General features: G+C 51.1%; 1 protein-coding gene and 1 non-coding gene across 4 annotated transcripts in view; one reads left to right on the top strand and one right to left on the bottom strand.

The window, feature by feature from the left end:
* The first annotated feature begins 5,771 nt into the window (after positions 1-5,771).
* The window catches only part of VAC14 (VAC14 component of PIKFYVE complex), a 58,838-nt gene continuing 52,329 nt past the window's right edge, over positions 5,772-12,280 (top strand). For 2 of the 3 annotated variants that reach the window (XR_005258248.1, XM_038147995.1), the window contains exons 1-5: positions 5,804-5,907; positions 9,170-9,320; positions 9,951-10,118; positions 10,815-10,877; positions 11,840-11,947. Coding sequence is in view for 2 of the 3 variants with exons in the window: in XM_038147995.1 (XP_038003923.1) it covers positions 5,804-5,907; positions 9,170-9,320; positions 9,951-10,118; positions 10,815-10,877; positions 11,840-11,947 (594 nt within the window). In the remaining variant the exon portion in view is untranslated. Of the gene's footprint in view, positions 5,908-9,169; positions 9,321-9,950; positions 10,119-10,814; positions 10,878-11,839; positions 11,948-12,280 lie in introns of all 3 variants that reach the window. The other variant, XM_038147994.1, reaches the window with a different exon arrangement.
* TRNAG-GCC lies at positions 8,270-8,340 on the bottom strand. Its single transcript has one exon. It is a non-coding gene; the product is annotated as a tRNA-Gly (tRNA).

Here is a 12,280-nt window from a genome sequence, read left to right as displayed (position 1 = left end):
CTTGCTGTGTGTCCTGCAGAGACAGGAGGACGGTCACACCAGCATCACCACTGAATGCACCCTGGAACAGCTCCATCTGTGCCTCTGAAACCAGAGTCAAACATTTTCTCTTTGTCACAAGTGTGCCTGTGGGATGATTGACCTGTGCAGAAGCAGCTGCCAAAACACAGCTCCTGGGGGCTGACCCTCAGCTCTACATGCATCCCTTGGCAGCACAGGCAGAAGACCACCAGCTTGAGGTTCTCCTTGACGCTCCAGATGAGTCTGCCTTCCAAGAGGCCAATGGAAGTGGGGTCTGTCCAAATGCTCAGCTCCTGCACCAGTCTCCACCAAAAAAAAAAACCCACAAAGAGCATTCAGTGAGCAGCAGCAGTGCCTGGGCACTTCTACAGTGCCTGCCCATCCCCTGCCTGCTTCTCATTTGGTTTCAGCCTCGTGCTGGAGGGGTCTAAAAGGAACATTTCTGCTTTACCATCGTGCTCAAACAAGAAATGCACCTCAAATAAGAAATGCACCTCTGCCTCCAAGGGGAAGACCTTGATAGTTATCTTCTTGTAGCTGCTGGGACAATTCTGTGTATCTGTCCATAAAAAGGGAAAAGGCTGCAGAGGGGACTTGCTTTTAGCACACATCGAGGAAAGCATTGTGTGCTGGCAGTGGGAGGTGGCACTGGAAAACCACAGCCTAACAAACACGTGAGGAAAAAATATCCCAGTCAGGGGCACAAGACACAGTATGTGTGCTCATCTTTGCATTACTTTGATGCCCCTGTACTTGGTGCCTCCATATCAGAAGCCTGATGATGTACAGGCCACTTCAAGAGAGTTTTACACAAAATAAATTCAAAAGTGCCTGGCAAAATAACAGCACACCAGGCACACGGGTTCTTTCCCTTCCTTTCTTGGGTTGCCTTCCCTGCGGGGAAGGCTTTTCTCTATAGAAAGACTTTTGAAAAGATGATTTAAAAATAGTTTAGCTTATCTCTTTCAGAAAAGTCATGAGACTGCCTTAGATTTCATGGGTTAGCTCAAACCTTGAGGGAAGAAAATAGGGTCAATTCCCAAGGAGAATGCAAAACATAACAAATGACCCATCTCTCAGAGGTGGAACTGAATTTGGAATGAAAGGTTTAAAGGGGCAAACAGAAATCCCAGCCTACACATCAGCCTGGCTAAAGATCCTCTTCAGTTTTTAAACTATTTTGATTGAATATTTCTGGGTTGTTAAAATACCTCTAGACCTCCAGAGCTCCCATGGAGAAAATAACTTAATTTCAAATGTCATTAAAAACAAAAAAAAAAGAGCAACATTAAAAATAGAAGTACACCAGCAGTTGCAACAACATTTTTAGGCAGACTTTATCCAGCAGTGAGGATGCAATGTAATTACAGGAAATGCAGTTCCCACTGTGATTTCTCTGCAGGTTCCCCTCTGACACAAACATAGTGGCAGGCCAAATCATAAAATCTGAGCAGTATTACAGATAAGTGAAAGGCTGGCACGTACTGGGTTGCATGGCAACATTTTGGTAGCGGGGGGGCTACAAGGGTTTCTGTGAGAAGCTGCCAGAAGCTTCCCCAATGTCTGACAAAGCCAGTACCAGGTTGCTCCAAGATGGAACCACCACTGACCAAGGCCAAGATTATGGTAATGCCACAGGAAGAGAAGCTGAGTGGCCAGGATACAACCCAAAGATTTAACTTCTTCTACGGAAAAGAGATTTCTCTGGAAGACATTTTAGTGGTTAGAGAGTGAAGAAGAAAAAATGGCTTGCACAGTTGGAAGGAAAAAAAAGTATCTAAGCACACAAGAGTCTAATCCAGGCAGGAAATAAACATTTTTCTTTCCTAGCCAAAATTAATGTGTGTGTCTGATGGATGTGTCTGATGGGAGGCTCTGCTGATGGGCTCCAGCAAGGCTGGATGTGTGGATGCTTCAGTTGTACTGATCTCACCTTCCTCAGTCTTGATACCTGATTCCCTTGGTGTCAGACTGAATTAGTTTATTCTGATCCCTTAGAATACCAACAGTTCTTAATGTGGACAGAAATAATATCTGACATGCTGCCCTTCTGCTGGGCTCTTGATGAGCAATTTGAGGTGTTAATAGCTTGGAGACCATCTTCATTTGCAGCTCTGCCACGCACAATCACATGGTGGCTGCTGAGGGACCCAGAGAAAATACATTCCTGCCTAATTAACATGCAGAGCAGAACAGGCAGCTGCCATAGCATCCTCAGCAGGAGAGAGGCAGCAACAGGGCCCTGCCAAGCCCTTTGGAGCAGAGGCTGCTCTCATGCCAGATGCCTGGGACCCTCAGCTGCCACCAGCTCCTCAGACTCAGGTGACTCAGCATCAGGAGGAGCAAGTGCCTGCAGGCTCAGGTCCAGCAAAGCCAGTTGAGGGGGAGATGGGGTGATTAAAAGCTGAACACTGATTCAGCATTCCCATTTCCAAAAGCCTAAATTGGTTCTAAAAAACTGGAATAGAGAGAAACAGGCAAATGGCCAACAAGTGGCCCCAGAGGAAATTAATTCCTCGCAGACTTCACTGGAATGTGCTTATTTCTCTGTTATTGAAAAATATATGCATTGTTCTAGCATCAAAATTAGATTTCCCCTTTAGGTTGTAATTAAACCCTAATCTAATTTGGCAGAAGATAACAGGGACCTCCAAGCAGAGCTAACAGCCCTGCTCTTTCTTCTCCATCTCCCTCCACCTGCTTTTGGCAACTTTTCTCTGCATTCCAGGGTCTGTTCATGAAGGTGCTGTGCATCAAGAAGGGGCACACAAAAAAAAAGTTGTTGGGATTTGATAAGACCCAGCTGGAAATGGGTCTGCAGGTGGGAGAGTGGCTCACTGTGGCTGAGAATCCTGAATGCCTTCCCCACCCTTCCTGCGTCACTTTGTAAAGTGAGGGTGGTTTTAGACATGAGACTGTTTTTTAACCTGTAAGCAAAATGTCAGAGTGCTTGGCATGAGATGGTCTGAGAGGCAGTAGTTGCTGTTAGAGCAGAAAAATGAGGGTGATATTTTAGCCTGTCTAAATCACTATAAAGACAGGGCAACATTAGGTAACCAACTGGAAGTGTTTGAGATGTGCAACAGCTGAGCTGGGGCTTTCCAAGGACAATGGCTTAGATGAAGCAGTTTCTGTGCCAGCAAGTCAGCAGTCATGATTTCCTCCTTGCTTCTGTAAAATGAGATGATCCTGGGTAATTCCCTGGGATGTATTGAGCTATTTTATGCTGAGGGAGTGGTTGGAGCCCCCTCATCCAAGAGAAGCCCAGTTGCTCTGCCCTGGGACCTCTGTAGTGGAACTCTGATCTGGTCTTCCCCAACCTTTTAGTGGCTGAATTGGAACAAGGGAAGTCAGCTTTCTGCCCTAATAAGAAATTCATTTTTAAATGTCCTTGGAAATAATCTTTACTGATGGTAGTGTTGATTTATTTTTGCCTTCTTGCTTTTGTACTGTTTTCATGCTGTGTTCCTGCTTGTTGCATATGTCTCATATCACTGCAGCCAGGGTATTTGCCATGTCTCATCTGGTGCCTCATTATTTACCTGCTGTACTGCATGATTCAATTAAGTGAAATGATTTTAAAGTGTTATTTTGGAAGGCTCTGCCTCTTCGAAGCAGATTCCTCTTGTGAATGGCCCTAAATCAACTGGGACAGAGAGAGGTGAGGAGGGCTTTGTTGTGGGGTACAGGAGCACCTGCCAGGGAAAACACAGTGGGTGTTTTGCTGCATTGCTTGCCCGGTGGGAAATGGCTTAGTGCCAGCTGAAATGATTTCTGTGCCTCTCTTGCAGCCGCACAGAACTAAAGCCAAAAGCCTGACCTTCACTGTCAGTGGAGAGGAGCATCTGCCTTGGGTGAGGGTCCTGTGCCCAGGCCTTCGTAATGTAGAGAAGAGCCTGTGCTGTGCTTCAAGAGGCACCTGCTGGGGGATTCAGAGAAACTCCCTCTGGTCCTTTGCAACCATGGCATCGCACCTGTCCATGTGAGGACCTGCACAGGGAATGTTCTGGTCTGGGAACCAGTGCTTGTCCCGTGAAGGAAGGGTTCCCCAAAATATGGCAGACCTGGGAACAGGTCTCAGAAATTCTTTTTAAGCAAATGACTGATTTCTGTTCTCCAAGAAGGGAGTTCTTCTTGGAAATGTGATTTTCTGACCAGTCTGTCCTCTTCAGCTAAACACAACACAGGAAAGGTGGTGGGGGATTTTCTGCCCTGTCTCTCAACTCACATTTTGTTCTTGTGGGCATGTGTGATGTCCCAGTTTCATTAGACTGTATTTGATCCCTGTTTACTACATTTTAATTAAACTTCGTTGTGGTTTAATTACATTCTGCTCATTACTTTCAGTACCTTTTTTTTGTCAGATTTTACTTGACCTTTGTGCTAAGTGTTGTGTTTGTAGCAGGGAGACGTGCTGCGTTCCCTGTGCTGGATTCCCTGTGCTGGGTTCCCTGTGCTGGACCAGTGGCACTGTGGTGACAATCCACGTGCCATCCTGTACTCACACCTGTGTCATTGTGCTCTGTGCTCCCTTTTCTCAGTTTATTTTGAGGACTTTTGTGGAGAAAGTAAATTCATTAACCATGAAGTGTGATCATCCAGAGAGGGAAAACGTGCCCTGCTCTTGACTTGGCCAAGTAGCAGCCAAATATTAGACGTGGTTTTCTTCCTTGGGCTTTCTGTCCCCCAAGCTTTTCTTATGGAATCTTTGCAGGGTTTCCTCCTAGCAAGTTTTAGGAAGCTTTTTTTGTTCCTCTAGACATGGTAGGTTTGGTTATGGGGGATTATCACCACATCAGTGGACTCTCTGAGGTGTTTGCTGCATGTGGGAAGGTACCAGCGTGAACACAGGCAGCCCTTGAGCCCATAGCCTGCCAGCAGAAGCCAAAATCCCTCTTTGGCTCAGCTTTTCATATGGCAGGAGCCGGCTGGAAGCAGATAGAATGAGAGTTCCATGGTTTGGAAGTGGCATCTTCTGTTCCTACCTTTCTCTATCAAACCTCAGATAAATCCACAGTGAGGTGCAGATTCCTGGCACAGCTGCTCACCACATCAGTCCCTTTTGCTGTCAGTCCTGCCCTTGCCAGTAATTCCTGCATAGTCTGGACTCTCTGGTTCTGCCTAGGTACAGTAACTCCATGCTGGATGTGCCAAGGACTCCACAGGGAGCTTGACATTTGATGTCCTGGTCACCTTCAAAAGGCACCCTATGAAGTGTGAGGTGGCCAGATGTGCTGGCACACTAAAGGGAGAATCCTTTGGGAAGGAGATGTTTACGCAGGCACAAACAATCGGTCTGTGCCACCCACACCTTGAGGCTCAACCCTCACCCGCTGAGGAACATCGGGGCGTTCGATCCAAGTATTTCACTGGCACTTGAGGGGAATTTTTAATAGGTGTAGCTGGGGACACTTTCTAACATCTGCCGGTGTGTCCGTGTGGGTGCATGTGTGAGTTTAATTTAAACACTTAATTGAGTGACTGTTACGGTTACAGCGAAGTCTGTCGAATCACTTTGTAAATGTCAAATTAATCAATGATCAAGGGCTGCTAAATCCTTTCAGCCATCAGCCTGTGGCCAGGACCGGGTCCGTGCCCCTCGGGCTGTGCGGGCGGAGGCGGCGTGTCTCCCTAATGGCGCTCCTGTTAATGAGCCGGGGGTTAATGAGCCGGGGGTGCAGCGCGTCTCCGCGCCGCGCGGGGGCGCTGTGCGGCGGGACGGGGTCACGTGCGCGCGCCTGCCGGGCGGGGTCACGTGGCCGCCGGTGGCGGCGGCGGGGCCATGAACGCGGAGCGGGACCTGTCGCCGCTGACGCCCGGCGTGGTGCGGGCGCTCACCGACAAACTCTACGAGAAGAGGAAGGTGGCGGCCTTGGAGATAGAGAAGTGAGCGGCGGGAGCCTCCGGGTACCGGGAGGGCAGCGGGAATGAGGGCGGTGCCGGTGCGGGCGGCGCCGGTGCTGCGGTCAGGGAGCCCGGCCCGGTGCCCCGGGAAGGGCGGGGTGAGGTGATGCGGTGCCGGAGCTCCCTGCGGCCCCGGGGTGGCGGGAGCCGGCCCGTGATGCTTGGGTGGGTCCGGCCGTACGCCGGGCGGCGGGAGGGAGCGGCCCGGCTGCCCGGTGGGAGCTGGCACTGCGGGGATGGCGATCACCCCGCGACCTCCGGCTACCGGGCTGCTGGCCTGGCACCCTGCGGGCCCGGCAGCCCTGGGAAGGGGCTGAGGTGACGCGGTGACCGTGTCGGGGACGGTGCTCGGGCAGGCGGGATCTCTCCCCGAGCTGCTCCCTGTCTCCCAGCCCCATCCCACCGGGCACCGAAACTCATCCCCGAGCGTGCCAGCTCCTGGGTGCCAGCGAGCGCCCGCTGGCTCCGGGCGCATGCCAAGAGCCCCTGGCCGAAGGCTCATTCTGTCGGTGGGTGCCCGCTGCAGTTGCACAGCCCTGTGCGAGGTTAATTCGTGAGTGGCATCCCTGTGGGATTCCTTGGAAATGTACTGCTTGCCCTGCTGCGACACGTCCAGAGTCCTGGTGCCTCTCCCCCGAGGGCTCACCCAAACTTGTCCCGTGCTGGATCCTGGCTAGAGGGATGGGAAGGGTTACTGTCACCCCGGGCCATCGGGTGTTGCCCGTGGTTCTTCCTGCCCAGCTGCTGTTCCAGCCCATCTGGGGCCTTCCTTTTGGAGCGTGCCAGGCAAAGGTCTGCAGGCGCCTTCTGGTGCGGCCATGCCCCTCTGGTGCTGCTTGTTCGTGTTCCCTGCCTGTGTTTTCACCCTCGCTGTGCTGGTCTGGGTGCTGTGCTTGGTCACAGCTTTCCTTGGGAAGGACTGTGTCCTCCCTGAGAGCATTGCCTGGGAGCTCAGCTCCTGCAGGAGATCTGAAACATCGCCTCGGGGTTGGAGGTGATGGTCCAAACCGGTGGGTGAGTTTTGGGTGGGAGATGTGGCCATGGTGAGCCTGCAAGGGGAGCAGTCAGGCACTCGGGACACTGGGTGACATGGGGATGCAGTTGCTGTGCTGAGAGTTCAGTGGGGGATGTGCTGTGGGAACTGCCTGCCTCGCACACAGCGGGTGCTGTGTGAGAGGTCAGCAGAGAAAAATGGCACCTGGGGCAAGGAGAGTGTGCACTCTGGTTCAGACCCAACGCAGCAAGCCCCTTCTGCTGGTTGGTGTGTTTAGTTTTCTCTCATTTTCTCTCTTTCTATAGGAATAATTTGTTGTGGGTGGATTGCAGTGTTGCAGGGTGGGATTCTTGCAGTGTCCTCATAACTCCAGCCTCAGGAGTACTTGAGTAACTTCTTTGCTGCATTGTGAGGGGTGATACTCTGCCTTATCCAAGCAGCTCTGCTCCAGCTTACTCTGCCCCAGGATTAAGGGTTTATGCTGGCCTTACACCAACCGAAGTCTGCTTTGGGGTCAGGCAGTTCATCTGATCGAGCTGGAAATACAACTTGGGAAGAGTGTGAGGAGGAAAAAGGCAAGGGCCAGCCTTTTCTGCAGATTTCACAGGTTTAGTTTAGCTAAAACCCATCACAGAATGGCCCAAGTAACATCACTTCCATGTCCATGGCATCAAGCCTGGAGGGACTTGCTGCTTCTTTACTAAAGAACCACCTCCTCCTTCAGCTGATGATGCAGGAACAGCTTCTGATGCTGCACTTTTTGCCTCATTAATTAAATCTTGAGTCCTTTAAACTCATGAAGGAAGTCTGTAAACTTACTCCTGTTTTAACAAAGCTGCATCTGTAATACGTAGGTAGTAAAATGATCACCCCAATGGTCTGTCATGCTCAAGCTCAGTGTGTTTCTCTCTTGGAGCAGGACTGGAAATGGAGCCATTATCCCTAAAGCAGTCTGTGAATGTGGATCAGGCTGTAACTGTTGGAGAACTTGGCTTTGGACTAGGGAGAGTGAGGGAGGGACTGCCTGGTATCCCCAGGGCAAAAGGGAACAGCTGCTTTGCTCAGAGTGAGATGAGAGCAGAGCTGGTGTTTGTAATTTTGGGGAGGGAAAGTTCATAAACATCTTCTGCAATGGTTTTCCTGGATTATAAAGTGCAAGACTGGTCGGTGACACCTGTTTAGGAGTGCGAGATTCATCTAGTGCCAAAGAAACCCTCTGTGGAGTGAGGCAGTGAAAGCCTTTGCACCTTTTTTGGCAGTTAGGTAAAGATGATTGTTTAGGCAGAGTTTTCGAGGTGCCTAAGTCTGCATTATGGATAGAAATGCAAGGAAAAAGGAGGAAAAGAGCACTGCATTGGCCGGGAATCGAACCCGGGCCTCCCGCGTGGCAGGCGAGAATTCTACCACTGAACCACCAATGCTCTGCTGCCCGCACAGCTGCCCGCACAGCTGCCCGCACAGCTGCCCGCACAGCTGCCCGCGCCTCCCTGCCTGGCCAAGAGCTCTGCCAACAGGAAACTGAGGCTGAAGGGCTGGCTGGGCAAGCTGGGACTTGGAAGCAGTTCTGTAGGCAGGAGCAGGGATATGGATCTCTTCATCCACAGCTGATGTGGTAATTATCTCTGGATAATGAGCTGGAAGTTCCTGGGGAGAAGCAGGTATTGTGTATGGAAACTGTTGGCTTTTTGTTAAATATTGGGCTGTTTAAGAATATCTTGAAATATACTGTTAGTAGTAAAGTTAAATATATGGGGTATTAGCTGAAGCACTGTATGAGTGGCTGGAAGGGTTCAAAACCATGGCACTGTGCACAAGCCTGGTGGGCAGCAGTTCCCTGCCAAGCCACCAGCTGGGTGTGTGCTGAGCTCCCATCCTGTGCCATGCTGGAGGTAAGTGATCCTGATAACCTGCTGTGTTGGAGAGGGTGTTTGAAGACCTGGTACCTTCTGTGTAAGCACACAGCTGCACTGGGTTGGCCCTTGAGAGCACATCATGGGCTGAGAGTTTATGAGCAGCGTTGGAGGCTGCAGGCTGAAGCAGCGGGAGTGCAGGGAGCTGCTGGTGGATGTGAGCAGAGAGGAGGGGAGAGCTCTGGTTTCACTTTTGGGTTCCTTAAGGATTCCCCATTTCAGTACTGCTTTTTCTGGTGTTTGTTGTGTCTGAAAGTCCCTGTCTCCATCACCAAGCCCCTCAATGTTTGTATCAGCCAGAACCTAAACCTCCCTGTGTGCCTCCGTGTCCTCTCCCCAGGCTGGTGCGAGAGTTTGTGGCTCAGAACAGCACATCCCAGATCAAACACGTGATCCAGATCCTGTCACAGGAGTTTGCGCTCTCCCAGCACCCCCACAGCCGGAAAGGAGGACTCATTGGCCTCGCTGCTTGCTCCATTGCCCTGGGCAAGGTAGGTAAGGTGGGGTTTTTTGGCTTGTGCAGGTTGTGGTGAGGAAACAGCAGCTCCTCTTGGGTCAGTGTGATAGGAAGAGTCAGGCTGCTGGCCCTGCAGCTCCCCAGCTCCCTCCCTGCATTGTATCCTACAACTGCTTTGTGTTGGAGTTTCCCCAGCACACCCGGCCACACATTCTCTGGGCCCAGGAGCACTTTCTGGCCTGGGTTACATCTTGGCAGCTGCCTAGGCGTGGTTAAAGGGCTCCTGTCCCTCTTCAGTTTCCAGCAGCAGGACTAGACTCAGCAGGTTGGGTGCTAGTTTATGTTAAAAGAGCTGACAAGAGTTGCAGCCCTTCCTTCTCCTGCTGTGCACTGCTGACACTGGCCCAGGCAGAAACCCATCCCTGGCTCCCTCTGCCCTGCAGGCAGGAGATGAGGCAGATGCCCAGCAAACCTGATCACTCTCACTGTACCTGAATAACAAAATAAGGTAATAAAATTCAAAATTCATTGGTAAATCCTGCCCAGCATAGGTGCACTAAAGCCATCCCAGGCGTGAGTATTTGCAGGGTGTTCCAGGGCAGCACCATCTCTTCCCCCTCTCTATGGCATGGTCCTGAGCTAAGCAGTCTCCTCGTGCCCCCAGGACTCTGGGCTGTACCTGAAGGAGCTGATCGAGCCGGTGCTGACGTGTTTCAACGATGCTGACAGTCGGCTGCGGTACTACGCCTGTGAGGCTCTCTACAACATTGTCAAAGTGGCCAGGGGCTCTGTCCTCCCACACTTCAATGTGCTCTTTGATGGCCTCAGCAAGGTAAGAAGCTTCCTCTTAACCCCCATGTGCTTTTTGAGGACTAGTTGTCATCATCTCCAAGTCAAACGAAGTTGTCCAAGGTTTTCTTTCCAAGCAAACTGGTTTACTTTGACCCAGACAGGTCTGAAGGACAGAATCACAGAATATTCTGAGTTGGAAGGGACCCACAAGGATCAGCAAAATGAGCAGTTTCTACACAGTAGCCACTGATACTGTGGGTATGAAGTTGACTGTAAGATACCTTGTTGTCTGTCCTCACCTCCAGGATGTATTCTCCTGCTCCTTGTTGAATGATATTAGAAAATGAGCCTGAGAGAGCTGCTGCAGGCAAGATGGCTCTGCAGCACTTTGGCTTTGTTGGGTCTGTAGTGTCAAAACTTTGTCTGTGTGTGTCTGCCTTTGCAGATTTTCATGGTTACCTGCATTTCTCCGTTCTTTGAGAGTGTGACTGCTGGCCCATGAAAACCTGCATAGCTTGGGGAGGTGATGTGTGCTTGATCTCCCCCTTAGGAAGTCTCTCAGGAGAATTTTTTAGAACCTAATAAGGAGTTGGAGATAAAGGGACTTCTGTAAATCTCTCTTTGTATTGTCAAAGGAGAGTAACAGTCCTGTGAGCCTGTTGGGAGCTGTGCTGCAGAGCTGGGGGCAGGCCTGGGACCCACTGTTGCAATGTTTCTTTGTTTCTGTCTTTCACAGCTGGCTGCTGATCCTGACCCAAATGTCAAAAGTGGCTCCGAGCTCCTTGATCGGCTCCTCAAGGTATTTTTGCTCTCTGAGAGTCCTTGGTGCAAGCTGGTGCCATGTCCTGGCTGGGAACATGTCAGTCCCCAAGGCTGCAGCTGCTAAAGCCATCCCACCTCAGTCCTGTGGCTGCTGTAAAAACATTTTTTTCTCTCATTGACTGCAGCCTCTTGGATCAGGCTCTGGTGGCCTTCTCAGGGGCTGGTGGGTTAACGCAGTGCCATATGTGCATTCAGCTCATGGGAGCTGGTGGAAGCAAGGTTTAAGTCTGAGGATTGCAGTGCTGTGGCAGGCAGCAGGAGGGCTGCTTCTCTGCTGTCTCTCCCTTGCCTGAGGGTGTCATGGTGTGAGTGGAGCTTCGGCTGCTGCTTCAAGGTATGGGCTTGGTTCCCATTCCTGTTCTGCCTGCTGATGGGCTTTTACTGCCACAGACCTCCCAGTTCCTTTCCTGCTGCTGTTCAGAGGTTAGCAGCTTCCTACCAGGTCCTGCCCTTCCTCCTTGTTATCACACCAGTTTGCTGCTGCAATCCTTCCTGTTGGGAGATCTGCTCCACTGCACCAGGGCCAGGGACTCGGCCATGCAGCAGAATCTACCAAGCGTGTGGAAAGAGCTGTAAAGGGAAGTCAGGGGACTCACCCACCCCAGTCCACGTGGCTGCATCAGAAGTGCTTGCTCATGTGTGCAGCACAGCACTGAGGCATGAATCAGAGAAGCTTCCCATCTTCCTGTTCAGCTAGGCTGGCACACAGCAGGCAGGAGCATCCCTGTCTGGGTCGTGCTCAGCATTAGTCTCTGCCTGAGGGGGATTGCCAGCTCATTGCCTGGGTAAACTGCATGATTCCTTCTCTCCAGGTCTTCTGACCTGCAGACTCATGCTTGTCATCTTTTTCCTGTCACATGGTTTAAAAAGACTGGGTTAAAGTTGCTGCACAGATGCATGCTGGCAGTCATTCTAACACCCTCTGCTTGGGCTCTGCAGGATATCGTGACAGAGAGCAACCAGTTTGACCTGGTAGGCTTCATTCCCCTGCTGCGTGAGAGGATTTACTCCAACAACCAGTACGCCCGCCAGTTCATCATCTCCTGGGTAGGTACACGGGGTGCCATGTGTGCCTGCCACTCTGAACTCCAGGACATTGTGCTCCATCAGCTTCCCATGTCCAGGCAAACTGCAGATAGCACTGCACTGATGATGTGTGAGCTCAGGCACCTGGATTTATGTGGGCAGGTTTTTAAGTCAGCAGAGTTTTTTAAATGCTTCTTTAAAAGGCCTGCTCCCTGTCACCTTGTTGTTGTAGTGGCAGGGACAGGGCAGTGCACTTCTGCCATCCTGTTCAGGACATGGCACACCAAGTTAAAAAGTACACTCGAAGTGTTTCTTGTGTAGATGGACATACTGTGCTCTAGAAGGTTCCGGTCT

This window comes from Motacilla alba, chromosome 11 (genome assembly GCF_015832195.1).
Source record: "Motacilla alba alba isolate MOTALB_02 chromosome 11, Motacilla_alba_V1.0_pri, whole genome shotgun sequence".
Taxonomy (NCBI): domain Eukaryota; kingdom Metazoa; phylum Chordata; class Aves; order Passeriformes; family Motacillidae; genus Motacilla; species Motacilla alba.
Note: the sequence above shows the minus strand (reverse complement) of the source record. Positions and strands in the feature narration are given on the sequence as shown.